Source organism: Hordeum vulgare, chromosome 7H (assembly GCF_904849725.1).
Source record: "Hordeum vulgare subsp. vulgare chromosome 7H, MorexV3_pseudomolecules_assembly, whole genome shotgun sequence".
Taxonomy (NCBI): Eukaryota; Viridiplantae; Streptophyta; class Magnoliopsida; order Poales; family Poaceae; genus Hordeum; species Hordeum vulgare.
In genome coordinates, this window is record NC_058524.1 from 136,000,233 (window position 1) to 136,022,190 (window position 21,958).

The following is a 21,958-nucleotide window of genomic DNA, read 5'->3' on the forward strand; positions in this document are numbered from 1 at the left end:
CTGTAGCAAAACAGTACATGTACAGGCTGCACAACTCTGCACCGTTCTGTAAAAGAAAGAAAAATCATCATACTTAATCATCAGCGTTTACATGGGATCGGACGTGCGCGAGAGGCGGCCGCACGAGAAGTCAATGGTGTGGCGCGGTTACTTAGATTTTTCCTTCATTCTTTAGGGCAACTTTAACCGATCCCTTATATATAAGGAATGATTTGGTGGATAGTAAAGTATTTTTCCTTCATTAAGATTTGTTCGGATCTAGCCAATTCCCTATATTTAACGGGGTAAAATTAAATTTGCATAAATTTTAACGTACTTTCAATTTAAACAATCGAAATTGGCCACATTGTCTTGACAACCAAATTAAAACAACCAAAATTTAACACATTGGCTGAAAACCGAAATTTAAACTAAAATTAAAATTAAAATTAAATATAAACATAAACTTAAACTTAAACTAGAACTACTCTTCACAACCATCATCATCACCCTTCTCAAGGTCGCTCACCCCACCTCCATTGGGTCTGGGCGAGTCGGTGTCGTCGTCGCTGGAGTCAGGGAAGATGCTTAGATGCACCGCCACTCTTGAACGATGAACTCCTCCTTTTGTTCTTCGTCGTAGATGTTGATGACCTCCCGTCAACTACGCGCTTTGAGAAGATCGCCCGCTCTGCATCCATTAGCTCTGAGTACTGGCAGGGGCGTCCGCCTCGATGGCCGCATTCACCACTCGGGACGCCGGCGGGACGAGGTGGACAGGCGTCGCAAGCTCCGTGGTGTCGAAGGACCCGAGTCGCTTTTTGGTGCGGGTCTCACGGCCCGTGGTCTCCGCCACCCATGGATGTCAGACGCCGAGGCGAGGCGACGGGCGGAAGTCCCATGGGCGAGGCGACAAAGGCTCAAGAAGGCCCCGCTAAAAGACCTACGGAGGGTGTGGCGGCGCATATCCGCGTTGTGGATTGCCGGCCATAGGGGCGCCGATTGAGGATCGGGTAGGTACAGGTTAAGAGGGGTACCGGTTATGGGGATCGGTTAGAGTTGCTCTTAGCTGTGTTGGCGAAATGAAAGGCCCATAGCGTTCTGCTCCGATTTTTGCTTTAGAGCGTTTTCAAAGTGATTGTAACAACATTTACGTGTTCAATAGATCTTCCTCTTCCGCGCAAAAGCAAATTGCATACATGCCTATGCAACACTTCTCCCCCTTGTCTGCATTATTGAGCAAGAACTTTCAAAAAACTGCACACCTGGTTCACACTCAACTCCTACGACTGCACAACCTTTTCAGAATCGGTAGTGGTAACTTTATTCCCATAACATATGCAAACAAGGGAACTTCAGATACAGTAGCTCAACAAACCTTTTCCAATCCACACACAAACGCATGATGCCTAACATCTGCAAATGGTAGTGGAAAGGGAGGGGGTGACGGTATCTGATATATCTCTATAATGGGTTGATCAGCAACTACATACAAAAGATACTTCAGGGATTACAAGGGCACAGGTGTGATCATCACATACATTTTTCTTCCACTAGGGATTGCTAGCTGAAAATTCTTGATACTGGAGACATGAGACTTGACGAGAGAAACTTCAATCCACTAGAGCCTCCAGGGAAGTAGGATATGGTGTAGTAAGCAAGAGCGAGGACCTGGAACAAAAGCAATAGGAAGGTCACTTCTTAAGAAGTAGGCATGAGTGCGCCTCAAACCACATCCAGTGCAAGTGCACACTGAACTGTTTCCGAGAGTTAGAAAAGCATGCTTAGATAGGGATAAGGAAATCATTATGCCCCTAAATACAGAAGGGGGGAAGACATTATAGAGCTGGTCATCAAATCATGGCCCTGATTGCAAGCTTATTAAAAGGAAATGGCGCTGGAATGAAGACAAGAGAAGATAAAAAGACACACCTGGAGGATCGAGAATATCACTGACAGAAAATAGCTGTGAAGCACCATAGAGACATATATCGTACCAACCATGCATCCAGTGAACCCCACTGTAAATGGTAGCCTCTGAAAAAAAAAACTAGGCAAATAAGAGAACTTGTATAACTTTATAAGCATCTTTTTTTTTCTTGCATAACTTCATAAGCATTTAAAAACTTATACAACAAGCAAGTGAACTCGCTGGAAGTCCTGTCACAAGGTTGCCAACTTGCACTACTCTCCCTTCTTTTGGTGTTAAGATCATAAGCTATACATTACATCCTTACGCTATTATTTTTCTTATTTCTTTCGAGTATTAAGTTATTTGGATTTCTTGAATTAATGAATTGTGATAGGCCAGTTCTTGCAGAATACATGTTTGATGTTAATGGTTCAATGTCATTCAAAATAATTAATTTAAAAGGACTTCACAAAGCATTTGCAGTTTTCCAGGTTGTGTACAATCTATAAAGATAAGGGGGTTCCATATATATTTTTGTTGGGACAGTTCATGAGTTAGAAACGTCCTTTAGATCTTCAAGACCTGAACCAAAACTATTAATTTCAAGAGCTCAGCCCGACAACCAGATTAACTCCAAGCGAATGGCAATTTAGACTAAACACTGAGTTTGAATAGGTTGACTGAAGGAAAGGCCTACTTGATCTGTGTGCTCAGTTTTTCCACAGTGCCCTTTCTAACTTGCTTATTTAAAATTAAGCATCACAATATTGGTCAGTCACTCCTATATTAGTTTCATTCAAAACATTCTATATAGACAATAGAAGGGGATAATTATCCCTTCAACTTTTCTTCTCAAGTGAAGAAGTTATGCACGTAAAGATCCACGTAAGGGATTCATAGTTTCATACAAAGAACATCCTTGATGTAAGATCGCAGTCTCAGAGCTATTGGTTCTCTTCCGTGAGAGGTAATGGTATGATCGGCTGAATTCAAGCCTTCAATTTAGGTAGTGATGGTTACCTTTTTTGTTATCAGGCACTATAAGAAATTAAAAGTTGGGAACCCTTCATATGTGTAGCATGTTTCATACAAATAACTTTTCAGCATAGATTTTTCTATCTAGGTTTAGAGAGCCCTATTTTGGAGATTTGGGGAAGAAAATACTTACCCAATCAACTCAGCAAAGTTATATGGAACACAATCAACCAAAGAGGATTAAAGGACAATATCATAACTACCTTGTCCAGTTACCACTCAATCCACCCAAGTTTTGTCTTGACTCATTTTTCCTATCACTATCCAAAGCAGTAACTAACTTCTCTCGGCACAACAAAATGACCACCAGCTAAGCTACAACTGATCCTCAAGAATTTTTCGTTATTATGCAGCTTCCATGATATTCACATACACAGGATGAACTAGCTGATGACAGTCTTTAGCTGTCTGCAGAGAGCACTTAGTAATGAATTAAGATTTCGAACTTGTTTCCACATGTTACAAAGCCCTAACCGTATTTGACTAAAAATAACAACGGATGAGTTTTGACAGGGTAATCTCTACTCCCTCACTAGCAAACAAGACTATTAGTAATTTCTTTATAAACTACTTAAAACAAATGAACAACCATAGCTGCAACCTGAAAATCGTATTGACAGGGTAAATATTTACCTCCTCACTACCAAACAAGACTATTAGTAATTCCTTCCGAAACTGTAAGCAAATGAACAGGCATAGCGGCAATCTGCGGCAATAGAGTACCTCTTTCGACGTCATATGGGCGAGCTGGTTGGCGGGTCCTTTGAGCGCGAAGAGCGACGCGATGATGAGAGCACAGCCAAGCGTGAAGCAGATAGCGAACTTCTGCGGCATGAGCACCATGACGGGGAGGAAGAGCGTGAATGCGATGAAGACGAAGAAGATGCCGGTGGCGAGGAAGAGCCCGAAGTACATGAGCGCCTTCCCCGAGGGGAAGCTGCTGGTGGCGCCCTGGAAGCTCCCCGGCAGCTCCCGCACGCCCTTGGTCACCCTGCAGCCCACGGATCAGAACGCGCTAGATCAGGGGCGGGGAGCTAGCGAGCTAATCGCGCCCAGATCCCTCAGCTCGGAGGGCAGCGGAGCTTGGAGGGAGGGGGTCAGATCTGAGGGATTGGGGCTGGGGAGAAGGGAGCTTACACATTGAAGGTGCCGGAGACGGTGTCGTTGGCGGAGCGGACGGCGGCCTCGATGTCGAACGGGAGGGGGGAGGAGGAGGAGGCGTCCGGGCGGGTGGCGGCATAGGAGTTCCAGTCGGCGAGCAGGGAGGGCTGCGACTCGGCGGCGGTGCTGGGGGAGGCGGTGCCGCCGGTGAACCAGGACTGCGCCGTCTTCTGCATCGCGGGCAGGGGGATGCGGGTTTAGCTGCCGGCGGCGAGGCGAGATTGAGGTGGGCTGGGATGCGGCTGTGCGTGACGAGTCGCGGGGGTGGAGGGAGCGAAAGAGATCGAGGGAGTAAACGAGCAGACTCGTAATTATTGAACGTTTTTCGCTTGACGATGATAACTTTCCGGCGAAGTATGCAGCGAAGAAGGGACTGGGATCAGGTGACATGCCTACAGCATGTCACCCTGCAACATGCGCCCTCCCATCCGCCTTTCACCTGCAACATGCGCCCTCCCATCCGCCTTTCAATCTTCATCCAACGTCCCACAACGATCCTAGGTCAAAATATACTTACAGACAATAAAAAAAATACAGCTTGGATGAAATCGCTCCCGCTGCAGCCCGAGTCGCCGCGGACTGGTGGTCGCGCCGCTGCAGCCCGAGTCGCCGCGGACTGGTGGTCGCGCTCGCGTCGCCCCCGCCTCCGTCGAGCGCCCGCAGGGTCGCGTCGACCCCGCCTCCGTCGAGCGCCCACAGGGTCGCGTCGCCCCGCCTCCGTCGAGCCGCCCGCAGGGTCGCCGCGCCTGATTCGCCGCCCGCAGGGTCGCGTCGGCCCCGCCTCCGTCGAGCGCCCGCAGGGTCGCGTCGCCGCTCGAGTCACCGCTCCGTCGAGCCCCCGCAGGGTCGTGCCGTCGCCCGAGTCGCCGCTCCATCGAGCCCCCGCACGGTCGAAACGCCGCCCCTGACGCCGCTCCGCCGAGCCGCCCAGGTCGCCTCTCCTCTTCCTTGCACATCAGTATGGATTTAATTAGCATATGGGTTAAGTTAGCATGTATGGTTCATTTAGCTTGTTTGGGTTGCAAACATCGCTTACCTGCTATTATTTTGATGTCAAAAGCAGGTCCTTGCTGTGGTTGATGGGCAGAGTGTAACTCCAGCTAAGATACCCCTGTTTTCATTTGACAGAGTTGAATGTTGTGCAATGCCAGAAATTGGAAAGAGGACACCCAAAGTAGGTATGAGGTTCAGAGATTCGGAAGAGGCTTGGGAGTTTTGGGTAGATTATGGGGGTCACATCGGCTTTGATGTGAGGAAAAGATCCACAATCAAAAGCAAATGTGATGGTGTGATTACTTCACGCTGGTTTGTTTGTTCAAATGAAGGCCATCGAAGGAAAAACCAAACAGATCATGAGCCAAAGTGTATTAGAGCTGAAACAAGAACCAATTGTAAGGCTCATGTGATTGTTACATATGATCGAGTTGCCAACAATTTTGAAGTCACCGAAGTCGTTTTGGAGCACAATCATCGCCTTCAATTGCCACAAACCCGCCACTTGTTAGCATCACAAAGGAAGATTTCATAAGTGCAAGCTTTCGAGATAGAAACAGCCGATGATTCTGGAATTATGCCAAAAGCTTCACATGAGTATGCTTGTCGTCTAGTTGGTGGTCCTAACAACCTTAGTTACACTTGCCATGACCAAAAGAACCATTTGCGAAGCAAGCGGCAGCGGGAGTTGGCTTATGGACAGGCTGGAAGTATGTTGAATTATTTTCATGACAAGCAGGCTGAGAATGCAGCATTCAAATACCATTTGCAGTTGGATAGTGAGGAGCATATAGGCAACATATTCTGGATTGATGCTAAAATGCTACTTGACTATGCACACTTTGGCGATGTTGTCACATTTGACACTACATTTGGCACAAACAAAGAGCATAGGCCATTTGGTATTTTTCTTGGGTTGAACCAGTTCAGAAAAACAACCATTTTTGGTGCTGCATTGATGTTCGATGAAACACGTGACTCCTTTATATGGCTTTTTGAGACTTTTCTAGCCGCACATAATGGAAGGCAACCTAGAACTATCTATACAGATCAAGATGCTGCAATGGGAAAAGCCATAGAAAAGGTCTTCACAGAATCATATCATGGATTGTGCACCTTTCATATAATGCAAAATGCTGTCAAACACTTAACTTCTGTGAAGGGCGAAGAAAATGATGAAGTGGAAGAGAGAGATGAAGTGGAGGATGAAGAAAAAGAGCCTCATATTCTCACAGATTTTGGTGCTTGTATGTATGGCTATGAAGACAAGGTAGCATTTGACAAAGCGTTTGCCAACATGAGGCTCAAAGTGCATAAGCAAACTTGGTTAGATAGTATCTACAAAGTGAAAGAAAAATGGGCTGAATGTTATATGAGAGATGTCTTTAGCTTGGGAGTGAGAAGTACACAATTAAGTGAGAGCTTCAACAATGCGTTGAAAAATCATTTGAAATCAGATTTTCATATTCTTCGATTCTTGATGCATTTTGAGAGGACAGTGGCAGTAAAAAGAAGAGTTGAATTAGAATATGAATTTGATGCAATAAAGAATATACCAATAATTAAGATGAAGACTCCTATGTTGGTGGAAGCAAGCGAGGTATACACTCCAATTATTTTTGAGGCTTTCCAAGGTGAGTATGAAAGATCAACGGCTGCATGTTGTAGAGTATTGGATGGAAATAACAGTTTTGTTGTTGCCATTGCGAGATTGCATGAAGATTTACAGTTTGAGGAGGAGCGCATAGTGATAGGTGATCCTTTAACCAAAACGGTTTCATGTAGTTGTGGGATGTTCAATATGACAGGAATCTTGTGTGCACATGGTCTAAAAGTGCTTCATTTGATGAACATAAAGACACTGCCGGCACATTATGTCTTGAAGAGGTGGACTAGAGAAGCTCGCAATGGAAGTATACAAGACAGAGAAGGAAGGAATGTGGTAGAAAATCCAAAAATGGAAGCTGAACTTCGATACAAGGATTTGTCTTATAAATTTCACAAAATGGCACAAAAAGCAGCCAACTCTCCACAATGTTGTATTCTATTGGATAATGCACTTGATTCCGTCGCTCCGCATATACATGATTTACTCAATGCATCCACTAGTGTCATGAATGAACTATGTAAAGACAAAGAGAATGTCCAGCAAGTAGATGAGTTGCTTAGATCTGCACGGTTGAAGAAAAAAGAGGTTCAGTCAAAGAACTTAAGGAGAAAGAAAAGTTGGCTTGATAAGTTACTCAAGGGGAAGCACAGAATAACTAAAGGACCAACAAAACATGGTAAATTTGATTAAAAAAATATAGCTGCTCTTTATATTATATAATGACTGAAAAGTTGATGATTCTATTGAACAAACTTTGAAAACAGTAGTCTGATGTATTTTACATGTGTAGTTTATTGTCTGTAAGTATATTTTGCCTTGGATCGCTGTCGGACGTTGGATGAAGATTGAAGGGCGGATGGGAGGGCGCATGTTGCAGCGTGACATGCTGTAGGCATGTCACCTGATCCCAGTCCGCGAAGAATACCCGAAAGCTTTCCCTTAATGATGACACCAAAGTGCATTCTTTCTGCAAAATACCCAAACTTACTATTTAAAAAATCTCTCCCTAATAATAAATCAAATACGATTTCTGGTCGTCCGTCTTAAAAATTACCCCTAAAGTTTGCATAAATTACTCACCATGCCACCGCTAAGTAATAAAAAACGTTTCACAAAGCGAAAATTCTTGGACTGGGCCGGCCCATGTAAGAACCTCCTATATTACACTCTGCACGCCGGGAGAATATCCAGCACACCATATGGGCCGGTCCATGCACAGACGCCTGCTTTTAGTTCCATTTATTTATTTATTTATTTTCAGTTCCGTTTTATTTTTTTTATTTTAAATAATTTAGAACTTCAAATAATTTTTAATATTTTAATAAACTGAAAATTATAAATCAACATATTTAAAAAATTAAAATGTTTGTGACTTCAAAAACTGCTCGGAGTTTTGTGAAAAATGCTCGCATATACAATAAAATGTTTGCAATTTTAGAAAAATGTTTGTACAATAAGAAAAGTCCATGATCTCAAATACAATTCCATGTATTAAAATTATTAAAGTCATTTAACAAAATGCTTTCTAATTCAACATATGTTAATGCATTTAAAAAATGTCCTAAAATTTTAAAAATAGCTAATGCCTGTTTTGATAGTTTCTTTTTTTATTTAAAATTTTCCGTTCCATTTTTGTTTATTTATAATTTAAATAATTTAGAATTACAAAAACTTTTGCATATTAAAAAATAGGAATTTGAATTAAAATGCTGACGAATTTTTATTTTGAATTAAAAATAGGGTTCAAAAAAAGCGCAGGATTTTTTTTTTTTGCAAATTCCAAAACAATGTTCATGCATTTAATAAATATATTACTGATTTATAAAATATTTGTTTATTCAGAAAAACTTCATGTGTTTCAAAAAATGTTTGTGAATTTAAAATAAAATCCTCCAACATCAAAAATTATGTTCGTCTTTTCTTGAATTGGTCGCCAATTCAAAAAAAATATTTAAACCCATTCGAAATATAAAAAATATTCACGATTTTTACTAAATGTTTGTACATTGTAAAAAATGTTCTTGATTTTAAAATTGTTCCCATATTTGTAAAATTGTTCACGATAGATCTAATGTATGTAGTTAAACATTAATGCTTCAAAGTCTTTGTGACAATATATCTGTGCGAATTTGAAGAATTAACTATTGGATGGATCGGATTATTATTGTATTTTTTCTAAAAAAAATCTTAAAATTTAGAATAAATCTTTGAGTTACCAAGATTTTTGACAACCATGATATATATTATTTGAAAATGTAAAGATTGCTTCAACTTGTGAATAAATTTAAAAAAAGAAACATTTTTTTGCATTTGTGCACAAAATTTCTAAATCAAGCGATGATATGTGAACATAATATGGTCACCATCATTGAAGATTATGTTTTTTTTCTTCCATGGCAACGCACGGGTCATTTTGCTAGTAAGTATAAAACGTAATAAAAAATTACATCGAGATAAGAAGGGGTTCGGATGGTTGACCAACATGATGATTGTGTATGAACTCGGGTTTTGGCTCAACACCTGCTGTCTTTCTTGCCCACCTTTTTGTGATGTGTTGTTATTGTCTTTTCCATACGAGAGTCGGGCTGAATTTATGGATGACAACCGAAAAGTTTTCGTGCACGTGCCTCTAAGGATCAGTGTCCTCGAGTCATAGTCATCATGGTTGAATGTTTGAAGCGATTTGAAGCACCTAACACGAGATCTTGTCATTGCACATGCATGACGAAATACCCTAACCTCGTTGTCCCAAAGAAATGACAAAAATCTACGTCGAACCTCCGTTGACTCCTTCCTGACCGACGAATTCGAGGAGAATCGAAATCCGAAGACCAACTTGAAGATGAAGTGCCATCATCCGTTCAAGCATCGTCCCATGTGAGAACTAAAAAACTCTATACTAAACTACTAACGGAAGGAGAGCAACGGGATTACCCTTCTCACCACGAGCAGTCAGAGCCGCAGGCAGATGAGAGGAGAAGAGTGAAGCTTGAAGAGGAGGAGAACTTTGCCTTAGTAGCCTTATAATGAGGAAAAGAAAAGGATGCCCAAAGTGTACCCTGTATTTGGTAAATGACAATCAAAAAATTATTCAATACAATGAAATAGAACAATTCAACACACACACATACACACACAAGTTCAGCAACAAATAAAATTACATTGTAAACCATAATCATCCTATTTTCCGTTCAATTTATGTCGCTCGTCTTAAAAAATACGCAGAACAAGAAAAAAAGTCGCCTCAGGCAAGCCCACTCTTCTCATGTTGTTTTTGTTAGTGATTAACACCCTCGACAAGTTGTTGGGCAAGGCCATTGAGTTTGGGTTGCTTCACGGCCTAGCACCTTGTGATCTAACGACCGGTATCTCATTGTATGTTGATGATGTGATCATTTTCTACCATTCAGATAGAGATGAGTTGTTCACTATTGGCATCTTACTTGCGCTCTTAGGGCATCCTTCATGTCTACACATCAACTTCATGAAATGCTCCATGCCCCCTATTGGTTGTTATAAGGTGGAGGCCTTGGAGCCAGCAACGGTAATGGGGGTGTCGGTTCGACCCCTTTCCAGTAAAGTACCTCGAGATCCCGTTGGTGATCAAGGACTACGTCATCTTTTGGATCGCGGGGTAGGAGGATTAGCTGCCCCGTGGGAGATGACGTGGGTTGGGACACGGTTGTGCATGTCGAGTCATGGAGACAAAGGAAACGAAAGAAATCGTGAAAGAAAACAAGCAAACTAAGGTTATTGAAGAAGGTATTTTCCTTTGATGTTGATACATACTTTATGTAGATTGATTTCTTGAAAACGCCCTTCTGAGAAATCCTTTTGGATTATGCAGAGATCTGAAAATACTTTGATTGGATTGTTACATGGAATATATAAACAAAGTTATAGAAGTAATATTATTTTTCGAAGAATATAAGTACCTTTGAAACCATTCACTTTGAATCCTTCATCTTAGGTATGTAGTACGAATTTCAACTCTACCACTTCGATCTTCGTCTCCAAGTTTGTCAAACAAACATACCAATAGCCATTGATGAACTAGCAATTTGCGAAGTTGTCGCGCCATTTTATTTTAACTCCAGCTGAAAATCAAACGAGGGAAAGGAAAGTAAGCGTTGACTAAGCTACACCACTATCTCAACAAACACCAAATTTGACATGTTAGAGAATGCATTTTCACTCAATTTAAGAGTTTATAGGCAAAGAAAAAATGATTTGAGTCCATATATTAAGATCTAAGGCGGTCTAGTGTTAACCACATGTCATAGTCTAAATATATTATGTAAAACTAGGAAATGTGTCCGCACATTGCAACAGGGAAAACAAAACCTTGCACGCTCCTAGCTACCCATTTAATTTTGTTGCCACTTTTCCTTTTCATCGGCATCGCCTAATGATGCTCATATTATCCATCATACTTTTTACCATCGCTAATGATCAATCCCAAGACGATGTGCTTTTCATCATACTTTGGCACAACATAGGTGCGTCGTTATAGAGTAAACAGATTCTGACGCACCTCCAACAAGGAATGCGACGCTAACGCTGCTGCTGCCCGACAAGGTTTTTCTCCGGCACGCGATGAGGAGCGGGGGATGGGTAGCACCGACGCCCTTCATGAAGGAATATCGGCACCCTAAGGCGTCGCGGCGTCGAAGCCGGATGAACCGGCAGGGATTTCTCCCGCACCCCAAACACCACCACCCACTCGAACCGGAGCCATCCAGCCAACTAGCCACCTGCAAGCACGCGCCACCACCGTCCTGGACCCAACCACGCCGCCCCGCTGCAAACACCATCACGAGGTCAAGAGAGCAAAGACAAGGAGCGTTTAGAGGCACGGGCAGAAGCACTGAAGCCGCACGGGAGGGAGCTACCTCCACCCCCGTCGCGTCGGAGGCCCGTGCCTCCAGCACCGATGCGGCATGTCGTCCGAACGCGGCCATCAAGGCAAAAAAGGCCACCCGGACCCGATCGGGCCTAGATCAGGCCCGCAAAGCTGTGACCACCATGTTGTTGCATGCCGATAATCGAACCGACGCGCATCACCAGCTGGACGCACCGCCACCACCTCCCGAGGGCCACGTCGACGCCACGCCATGAAGCCGGCCCGCCCGGACCCAAATGGGGCCCAAAAGGCCCAGATCTAGGCCTGGCGGGCGCCACCAACCCGTGCTGCCGCATCACCCCGTCACCAACGACGTCGCCGCTGCCAAGAGCTTACCCGTGCCAGCACGAGGAAACCCCGCCGCCACTAAGGTGCACCGCCCACCCAAAAGGCCCAGATCTAGGCCTGGCGGGCGCCACCAACCCGTGCTGCCGCATCACCCCGTCACCAACGACGTCGCCGCTGCCAAGAGCTTACCCGCGCCAGCACGAGGAAACCCCGCCGCCACTAAGGTGCACCGCCTAGAGTCACTCCGCCCCGCGTCGGAGGAGCCTCGGGAGGGGAAAGGTCAGGGGCCACGACCGCCAGCGTTGCCCGGGCCAGGCCGACGACGGCTGGGAGGAGGAAGGGAGGGGCTCGCGGAGGAAAGCGTCGACCGCGACCGGTCGCCCGCGGGGCCGACACGGTCGCGGTCAGGAAAGGAGGGGATGGTTCCCACTTCAATGTTTATATTAGTCAAGAGGTCCCGAGTTTTAGTTTCGAATCTCAGGACCACTTCAATGTTTATATTAGTAAGAGGTCCCGAGTTTTAGTTTCGAATCTCAGGACCGGCCCTGATACCATGAAACAATCTTCGATTTCGTACCCAATGACGAAGGCACATTCACTCTCAACTTACAATTTCTACTCTGAACCCGCAGGTAGAAAAGAAAACAGAGCAATCAGACTTCTCAACTTACAATTTCTACTCTGAACCCGCAGGTAGAAAAGAAAAACAGAGCAATCAGACTCAGCAGGTACAGCCATCCAGCGACCAGCATTCTCCACGCGTTCAGTGTTTCCGTGCATTAGACAGCAGAGACATACACTAACGTCTAAAACAACTAATGCAAGTCCCAGCAGGTAGAGAGTTCTGCAAAAAATATGTTTGCACAGCACAGCATCATCAAACCATGTCAACGTCCACAGACGTCCCATTTGATGAACCCTTCGTATCTCCGACATCTCTGCTCTGAAGTTTCTCGGAGGCGATATCAGCCTTGACCTTGCGCTCTACCTTCCGCGACCCGTCAATGGTGCCTGCGTCGATCGCCTCCAGGTACAACGCCCTGGCCAGACTCATGAACCGTCTCCTGAAGCTCGGTATCCGGGACATATTGGCGACGATCCCTTGCAACCTGTTGATCGTTGATCGATGAACATGTTACTGATTCTGTAGCCTGTTCCAAATTTATATTTGGGAGTTAACTGTGGCAAAGTAGGAGCGTTGTACAGAACAGGTACCTTCTGATGATCGCCTGTAGCTGAGCTCTCTTCACGCCGTCGCTTGACGGGAAACCGCAGTCATCCCAATCCGACGGTTTCTCGTTCGCGTTCGTCATGACGAGTTTCTGCAAGCACAGCTCCTCGTCTTCGGTGAGCTCCAGTTTCTTCATCTGCTCCTTCAGAACCAGCAGTGGTCCGAGCATCCAGTCGAACACTTTGTCCTTTGGCCAATTGAAGTTGGTCACCTCAACATCATCAGCTGCAACCAACAAAGAAATGATAACCATTAACCACGAAGATTTGAAGTGCTTAATCTTATGCTAAGGCTGCCAGGAACAGGGAGTCATGCATACATATGAGCAAACCGTGCGAGTCGTGTTTCGCGGATCGTATCAGACAGTGAAGAATGCACCAGGCAGGTAGTTTTATGCTCAACTTCTTCCCCTTTCCTTTGGTTATAAATTCCTCTATATCTTCAGAACTAATCAGTCCCTCGCCCAGTAGTATCCTTCCATTTATCTCGCAAGATCGGAAGAGCCAATCCCATATCTGTACAAGTTATGTCAGAAGGAGACTGATTAATTTATCTGTTAGAATAAAGATATAGACCATCCAAGAGAAATAAATATTCATATACTTGAATAGGTCTTAGTCGTTGGATAGTTTCCATGAATGTCTTTGACCGGTGTAGAACCCTCCTATGCTTCCGCTGGCCTTGATGTTGCTTCTCTGCACATGCAGCTGTAACGTTGTGCTCATCTTTGTCCCGACCGGTCTCATGCTTCGCAGAACCCGCTTTCCGGTACTTGGGCCTGTCTATTGGAACTAGTTTACTAACAAGTACTCCCTCCGTTCCTAAATATAAGTCTTTTAAGATATTTCATTAGATGACTACATACGAAACAAAATGAGTGAATATACACTCTAAAGTATGTCTACATACATCCATATGTAGTCCTCTAATAGAATCTCTAGAAAGACTTATATTTAGGAACGGAGGGAGTAGAATGATTGCTATGCATGATCTTCTAGAAATATTGCTATGCATGGATTCAAAGAAGTAACAAACTTCTAACATATGAAGCCATAATCGCAGTAAAAATAACTGCTAAATCACACCTTGGCAAACAAGAACCTTCTCTCAAATAAAGAAGATCATTTGTGTATTCATCATACAATGCTACTGCAGAGATCATGTATGATAGTCCCATTTGAAATGAAGCCTCCTGCACACGATTACAGACATGTATAAGTAGTGGTTCAAACGAGTCAAAAGAGGTTCACCATTATTTTCTGTGAGTAGAAAAAATAAAAGACCTGATAAGCAACCAATCCAGCATGGAGGCCAAAAAAGAAGCTGCTAAGAAATGATGCGATCACTCCCGCGATGACGGCAAGTGGCCACAATACAATGGCCAAACCAGCGAAAGGGACACAAACAGTCTCTAGAAAAGGCCCTTCCCTCCCAACTAGATCCTCGCAGAGTCTTTGCCATCCTTTCAACAACATGCAGGGGCTTTTCCACAATGCCACCCCAGTAATCATCAATACATCCAGAGGAACGGCAACCAGCGCAACAAGGAAGCTCCGCGGTAGATAAGACAACCTTCAATCATACAAGACAAGCGGAATGTATTAGTACTAGACTAGAGGATGTTTCAAGGTCAGTGCATAATTAGGACCCGATCCTGTATTTTGACGACATGAATATGTAGCATGTTATATACTTGATGTCAATAGGTTCTTCGTCATCCCCCATTTTCTCGGAAAGCTCGTCCATGAAGGAGAAGTAGGAGTGGAAGCAGAAGTCGGTAACATCACGCACCACCACACAAGCTCCCCTTATTGTGCTAGCAGTACCATCCTGTGACATAGCATTTCTCTGTTAAATGGACGCATTATTTTGATTTGTAGTACTCCGGCAGATTCCAAAAAGAAGGCACACATGCTTTTCGAAATTCACGTTTGACCATGAATTTAACCAATAAAATGTGGGTTTTGTGTCAAAACAATTATAGCATTGAATTTGTGTCCAAACAAATTTTCCACTGGTATAATGTGGAGTTACATGACTTGTGTGTCATTGATTTAACTGATGGTCAAAATTAAATCTCGAAAAGCGTATGCATCCTCTTTTTGGAGTCGGAGGGAGTACATCCAGAAAACCTAATGAACCAAATCCGCATTCCAAGTTTCAGCAGCATGTACGTACCAAAAAGCAATGAGAGAGCTTGTCCGCGACGCCCTCGCCAACAGCCTCGAAAGTCGCCATGAGGGGAACGAAAACGCCATAGCCAATACCGACCAGAAGGCTCCCCGCAATGCCAAGCACCGGCAACAGGAGCAACGGCAGTGGCAGGAATACCACGGCAAGGATCTTCAGAACCGGCCCGATTCGCTTCGTGCTGCAAACCAGAGTTTGCAGAATAATTTGATCACATACGACCAACACAACATTTCAGTCAAACTTATCCAGAAAATTTTAACTCGTTTAGGAATATTAATTCGTTTAGGCGTGCATGCATTAAAGAGCAAACTATGTGGGAAAGTCGGCATGGTGAAAAAACTAAGGCTACTTCCAATGCATCGGTGCTAAGATAAGGTGCTAAGCACATTAAGGGACTTAGCAACTAAAGCCCCCAATCTCGAAACAGGCTTTCGCCCCGCTTTATATATAAGCACATAGACCAGAATCCATACATCATATCCCAACAAAGAAATAAAAAAGAGGGTCCGCTGGGGCAACAGCACAATTCAGCCCGAGAAAGGAGAAGAAACAAAAAAAGCCATCACAGGGACAAGCTAAGTAGCAAGCGAGGTAGAGGAGAGCCGTCGGGCGGCCACCATCAACGCGTCAAGGTAGCGCTGTAGCCGGTCCCGGTCTCGAGGCCTAACGAGCGGATGCCAGTGCTGCAAGAAGGCAAGGAATTTGAAGAACGAGTCAGATGCACGCCGCTGAAACACCTTCTCAATCACCATCTTATTGCGAGTAGTCCAAAGAGTCCACATCATAGCTGCGAAGACCAGCCAAAACAGTCGGCGTTTACGGCCGACCAGGGTGGCCCGCACCTGCAGAAAATCTGCAAGGTCATAGGCCTCCCACTCCGGCCCCATAGCCTCGCGAACAAAGCACCACAGTGCCTGTGCCGCGACGCAGGAGAACAGAATATGAGAACCAGTCTCCGGGACGTGGCACAGGGGACAAATGCCGTTACCCGGACCATGGCGTTTCAGCACCTCGGTCCCAGAAGGTAAACGGTCTCGAAGAAGCTGCCAAACAAAAATCTTAATCTTCAAGGGCAACGGTGCCTTCCAGAGTGGGGATAACCACGAGAGGACCGGCATCCTACACAACGCCAAGTAGGCCGAACTAACGGAGAATTCTCCCGAGGGAGAAAGACTCCAAGAAACACTACCGCTGACCGCCGAGACCGGGAGGGGAACCACTGCCAGTAGTAATTCCCAGTCCTGGACCTCAGCTGAACCAAGTGGACGGCGGAAATCAACATGCCATCCGTCCTCCAGCGCAGATGCAGAGACAAGGACGGCAGGGTCGGAGCAGATAGCAAAAAGTCTCGAAAAACGAAAGCATAGAGGCTCCCCCTCCAACCAGGGATCTAACCAAAACTGGGTCCCAGACCCATTGCCCACCGAGACCCGCAGACCCAACCTAATCTCGTGCTTAATGCTCTAGATAGATTTCCAGAATTGCGATCCATTCGCGAGCGAGCAGGCCAAGAGGGGTCTGCCTCGAAGGTACTTGGCCTCAATCAATTGAAGCCACAAACCCCCGTCACCCTGCAGGATCCGCCACACCCAACGGAGCATCAGGGCCACGTTCATGCGGCGGGACGCAGGTATGCCCAAGCCCCCTCGGTCTTTTGGCACGCAGATGTCGGCCCATTTCACCATGTGATACTTGGGTCTACCATTCCCTGCCTGCCAAAAGAATCTAGCCAACTCCTTGCCAAAGGCGATGTACACACCTTCGGGCAAGAGATACATCCCCATCATATACATGGGGAGGCTCGCAAGGTTAGAGCTTATGAGAATGGATCTGCTACCTTTAGATGTGAACCTGCCGCACCAGGGCTCCGCACGGGACGCTACTCGTCCCACAAGCGGATCAAACCCACTAACCAGAATCCTGGACTCAGCCAGGGGCATTCCCAAATATGAGATGGGGAAAGCAGCCAGCTTGCAGTTAAGGTTGTCCGCGATCCTGTGCTGCTCAGCCTCAGAATAGCCCAGGACCACCACCTCACTCTTACCAAAGTTAATCTTAAGTCCAGACATTTCCTCGAAGCAGAGCAAAAGGAACTTAAGATTAGCAATGTCCAAGTCTGAGCCTGAGACCATGATCATGGTGTCATCCGCATATTGGAGGTGGGAAACCCCACCACCCGGGATGAGGTGGCCAACCACCCCCTGGATATGCCCGGCTAGCTTTGCCTTATCCAGGATGCCAGCAAGGGCGTCAACAGCGAGATTAAAAAGCAGGGGGGAGATAGGATCTCCTTGCTTGACCCCCTGGAAGCCCGGAAAAAGGGGCCTACTTCACCATTGATATTGATCGCGGTGCTACCGGATCGAACCAGTTGCATGATCCAGGAACACCACCTCTCGTCAAATCCGCGCCGCTGCATTACCAACCCCAAGAAGGACCAATCAAGACGGTCATACGCCTTCTGGAAGTCCAATTTGAGGAAGACCCCCTTGAGTCCCTTGGACGCCACCTTGTGGACAATCTCGTGTAGGGCAAGAATCCCGTCATGAATCCTCCGGCCCTTCAGGAATGCGGACTGGAGGGGGTGAGCAATCCGTTCGGCCACAGGGGACAAACGAGTGGCGCAGACTTTCGCAAAAATACGCGCCAGCACGTTAATCACCGTAATAGGACGGAATTGCCGAATATCCGAAGCCCCAACTAGTTAGGGGATGAGAGCAATGACTCCAAAGTTAATCCTTCCCATGTCCAGGGTGCCTATATAAAATTCATGGAACATGGGCATAATTACCGGGCGCACGGTCTCCGAGAAACGCTGGAAAAAAACCACCGGGAGGCCGTCTGGCCCCGGGGCCGAGCATGCCTTCATAGAAGCGATAGCCCGACCAACTTCCTCCGAGGAGAATGGGAGAGTGAGTTCCGCATTCTCCCCGTCGGACACCTGATCGGCTGGCGGCCAGAAGTCCTCACAAAGGGAGGAGCCTCCCCGCGGCACAGCCGAGAATAGCTCCTTATAGAAGGAGTAAATATGGGATGAGATGTCTTCTGGGTTTTCCAGAAGAGCATCCCCATCGCAGAGGAAAGGGATGACACATTTCCGCCTACGTCTGTTAGCGATGGCCTGGAAATACGCGGTGTTTGCATCCCCCTTGAGAAGCCAGTTCTGGCCTCCTCGACGTTGCCAGAACAATTCCTCGCTCCTGAATATGTCCATGAGCTCGGCATCGAGGGAGTATCTCCGGATCCAGTCATCCGGGGACAGGCCCGGCCCGTCCGCCAAGTCATCTAGGGTCTTAATCTGGCCCAGCAGGGCCCCTTTACGAGCCCGGAGGTCAGCACCCAAATTAGCGCCCCAGCCCTTCATGGCCTGTCGAGCCATCTTAGCACAGTGTTGCCAGATGTCCACCGCACAGAAGACACGCGGCGGGGAAGCGGCAGCAAGATGCCATCGGCCGCGGACCAGCTCGCAGAAACCAGGTTGCTCCAGCCAAAATGTCTCAAAGCGAAAACGTCGGGATCTAGGGGGGGAACCATCCCCGACGAGAAGAGAAGAGGCGTATGGTCAGAGCCAATCTGCGTTAACTTGTTGTTGAATGATTTAGGAACTAAAGTTCTTCATGCATTGGTGGGTTTCTTTCATTTAAGTATTTTGCCTAGGTTCACGCGCTTGGCATTGTTTCTTCCTGGGTTATCATACTCATCTCTCTCCTCTTAGTTACCTTGCCACATCAAATTTTCTGCCTACATGGCAGCCTTAGCAACTGTACAAGGTGGAGCATTGGGAGATGACTAAAATGTAGTGGCAAAGTGTGGCGTAGCAGCATTCAACGGTTGCCTAATCCAGGACATTAATCCTTAAACCGAGCACATGGGGGTGTGGCGCATGCGTATAAGAGCATCTCCACTCGTTGGCCCCCCAGGAGCCACTTTTTCAGCCGGTTGGGGTCATGCCGGCGAAAATTTTGGCATGGGGGGGAGCAGTTTTCCAGCTATGCCCCCACCCAACACTAGAAGACAAGAAAGATGAGAGGAAAAAGAGATGAAGTGGACAAGAGGCATGCACATGGGTGGGCCTGTTGCATGCAAGAGAGAGAGGACAGAGGGAGTGGGAGGCTGACCGTGGGCCAGTTGCATGCAAATAATAGCGCCGGCGCTCCCGGGCGCCCCCCGGCGCGCTGGGTTCGGCCTGGGACCGTCCGGGCCAATTTCGGCCCTAACCAGCGAAAAACGGGCTCCTGGGGCACGACTGGGGTGTTTTTTTCCCCGCCGACGATAAAAAATGGCCTTGAAGGGTCCTGTTGGGGGCGCGGCTGGAGATGCTCTAAAATGCTGGACCAAGCACTATAGCCACACATCAAAACACCGCAGCGAGGCCTGGGGCCGGAAGGGGGAGGGATAGTGTGGGAGCAAGTATGTGCTTTTTTTTTGCGAATAGCATGTGCTCTTCCTGTGTTCATCCTCTTCTGCTCCTAAGATTTAGATTTTTCAGGTACTCATCAATTTCCATTCCTCTTTAGTGATTGTACAGGACATCCATGGAGATAGGTCGTAGGAGATCAAAGGCGTAATCGCTAGTACCTGCTCCCAATGGAGCTCCTTCGTCCATGAACAGGACACCAGTTGTGAACACAACATTACTTCAACTCCATCATGTTGCAATCCCTTGTGGGTACTAGAATCCTCTTTGTTATCGAAGGTGTATTCGTTGGTATCGACATGGAGAATATGTGCAAGTTCAAAGTGTTAGGAAATAACAACCGTATTTTCCTCATGGTTCCCATTGAGGATAGACCCAAAAACCATGATGATGGACATGGGGTGATAGGAAAATTCTAGGGAAGTAGCCAAAGCTATAAAGGCTAAATCCATGTGATAGAAAGGTTGACATATCGGCTGGTGCATGCCTATCAGACCAGGAAAGATTGCTCGCCAAGGTGCATGACATACAAGACACAAATATGCCTAGGATGAACAATATCCGATTGCTAGTCAAGAAAGTAGACCAAATTGCAAGCAGGGTGGCAATCAAAGGGCCGGAGAAGGAGAAGCTGATGGTGGCGTGTACCATTGTAGCTAGCTCCACATTCCTTGTGCCGCGAGGTACAACCGTAAAAATTGCAAACGAGTTGCTTCAGTACTTACCTTGTTAGAAGTTGATGACCTCCTTCTCCAACTCTTCTATTGACACCTTGCTACCAATACTATTTTCTTAACTCTAACAATCGGAATATTGGTCATCCTAGGCATATCTGTCTCTAGTATGGCATGTACCTTGATAGAAATCGTTCCCGGTCCGTTAGGCACACACCAGCCGATATGTCAATCTTTCTACCACATGGCTTTAGCCCTGTAGCTTTGGCTATTTTCCTAGAATTCACCTACCATCCCCATGTCCATCATCACTGTTTCCGGATTCTATCCTAAAAATGAGAGTCATGGAGAAAATGCAGTTGTTGTTCCTAACACTTTGAACTTACACACATCCTCCATGCCGATACAAGCTAGCACACCTTTGATGAGAGGGTTCCAGTACCCGCAAGGGATTGCGGCGTGATGGAGTTGAACACCAGGCTCACAATCGGTGTCGACGAAGAAGGAGCACCATTGGGAACTGTACAAGCATTGAAGGGGAAGGGGGGGGGGGATCGATGAGCGCTTGAGAGAACTACGTAAATCTTAGGAGAAGAGGAGGATGAACACACACTGGTGGCACATACCTTGCTCCCACTTCCGGCCCCAGGTCTCACCGCGGTGTTTTGGTGTGTGGCTCTGGCTGGCATTTTATACACACACGCCACACCCCCCAGGCCCCCACCCATGTGCTCAAGGAACTAACTAATGGCCTAGCAAGTCTAGAGAAAAACGTTTTATGCTGCTACACCACACTTTGCCACCGCATGATCTTTAGACCTTAGTCCTTTTCATCATGATGCAAGGAGGTAACAAATCAAGGAATGAGGCATGGTCAAAAAAAATGTGGGGGGAAGTTGGCGTACGTACGTGAGCACGCAGCAGTACGTCCAGACGAAATGCGCAGGCCACAGGCCGACGATGACGGCCGAATCACCGAGGAAAACAATGGCGACGACGACCGGACCGATCAGAAGAGCTGCAAATAAAATGCAATACGCAAATGCTCCATGCATGCTTTGGGTAGCTATGGAAAAAAAAAACATATCGAGACCTCTGACTTTGGAGGACAGGGAGAGGCGGGGGATGGTGTATGTTGGTTACCTTTGGCGGAGCCGAGTAGCAGGAGGAGGAGGAAGAATGGCAGGAACGACGCGAGGCTCCAGAGCTTGGCGAGGAAGCCCACCGGGACGTTCATGGATCAGCAGCAGCCAACCAGTTGCCTCCTCTCTGCCCTGAAACAACCCAGAGAAAGGGAAGAAGGAAAAGGAAGACGCCGGGGGTCCCTGTCGGCAGGTGAGAGTCCCGAGCGGCGTGCTGTGGAGCTGCCGTGGCGCGCCACGTTGTGCTCTGCATGGGGCGCTCCCAAATTCTTTACTCGAAAGGCCATGGTGGGCACACCTGTCTCGTCTCCCTGCCCTGCAGCACATCTCAAAGAGCTTCAACGCCAACGGAAAATTCCTATGACTTGCGCCACTTTGGATCCATACGCATCAACAAGACTGTGCTCTCGTCCCTTCCTCA

General features: G+C 46.4%; 2 protein-coding genes and 1 long non-coding RNA gene across 3 annotated transcripts; all 3 read right to left on the bottom strand.

The window, feature by feature from the left end:
- Nucleotides 1-1,278: 1,278 nt before the first annotated feature.
- LOC123411226 (protein transport protein SFT2-like) lies at nt 1,279-4,472 on the bottom strand. The gene is made up of 4 exons (XM_045104164.1): nt 4,064-4,472; nt 3,650-3,917; nt 1,912-2,016; nt 1,279-1,650 (listed from the first exon to the last, which is right to left on the bottom strand). Exons 1-4 carry the CDS (start codon nt 4,261-4,263, stop codon nt 1,543-1,545), a joined length of 681 nt encoding a protein of 226 aa, XP_044960099.1. The 5' UTR covers nt 4,264-4,472; the 3' UTR covers nt 1,279-1,542.
- A 7,926-nt stretch (nt 4,473-12,398) lies between these two features.
- Nucleotides 12,399-21,947, bottom strand: LOC123409702 (uncharacterized membrane protein At3g27390). Its single transcript, XM_045102564.1, has 10 exons — nt 21,539-21,947; nt 21,305-21,413; nt 15,290-15,482; nt 14,805-14,941; nt 14,395-14,683; nt 14,197-14,303; nt 13,715-13,889; nt 13,431-13,626; nt 13,096-13,336; nt 12,399-12,989 (listed from the first exon to the last, which is right to left on the bottom strand). Exons 1-10 carry the CDS (start codon nt 21,630-21,632, stop codon nt 12,758-12,760), a joined length of 1,773 nt encoding a protein of 590 aa, XP_044958499.1. The 5' UTR covers nt 21,633-21,947; the 3' UTR covers nt 12,399-12,757.
- On the bottom strand, nt 15,671-20,907 carry LOC123409704. Its single transcript, XR_006612892.1, has 2 exons — nt 20,782-20,907; nt 15,671-15,987 (listed from the first exon to the last, which is right to left on the bottom strand). It is a non-coding gene; the product is annotated as an uncharacterized LOC123409704 (long non-coding RNA).
- Nucleotides 21,948-21,958: the final 11 nt, after the last annotated feature.

What these genes read in the sequence shown, in the direction of transcription:
- LOC123411226 (XM_045104164.1), bottom strand. Translation starts at nt 4,263, where the DNA reads ATGCAGAAGACGGCGCAGTCCTGGTTCACCGGCGGCACCGCCTCCCCC. An exon ending in GTCTCCGGCACCTTCAATGT is followed by an intron (nt 3,918 to 4,063) that starts GTAAGCTCCCTT and finishes CGTGGGCTGCAG; the next exon opens with GGTGACCAAGGGCGTGCGGG. An exon ending in CCCATATGACGTCGAAAGAG is followed by an intron (nt 2,017 to 3,649) that starts GTACTCTATTGC and finishes TTTTTTTTTCAG; the next exon opens with AGGCTACCATTTACAGTGGG.
- LOC123409702 (XM_045102564.1), bottom strand. Translation starts at nt 21,632, where the DNA reads ATGAACGTCCCGGTGGGCTTCCTCGCCAAGCTCTGGAGCCTCGCGTCG. An exon ending in GAAGAACCTATTGACATCAA is followed by an intron (nt 14,684 to 14,804) that starts GTATATAACATG and finishes GTATGATTGAAG; the next exon opens with GTTGTCTTATCTACCGCGGA. An exon ending in CTCGCACGGTTTGCTCATAT is followed by an intron (nt 13,337 to 13,430) that starts GTATGCATGACT and finishes TGTTGGTTGCAG; the next exon opens with CTGATGATGTTGAGGTGACC.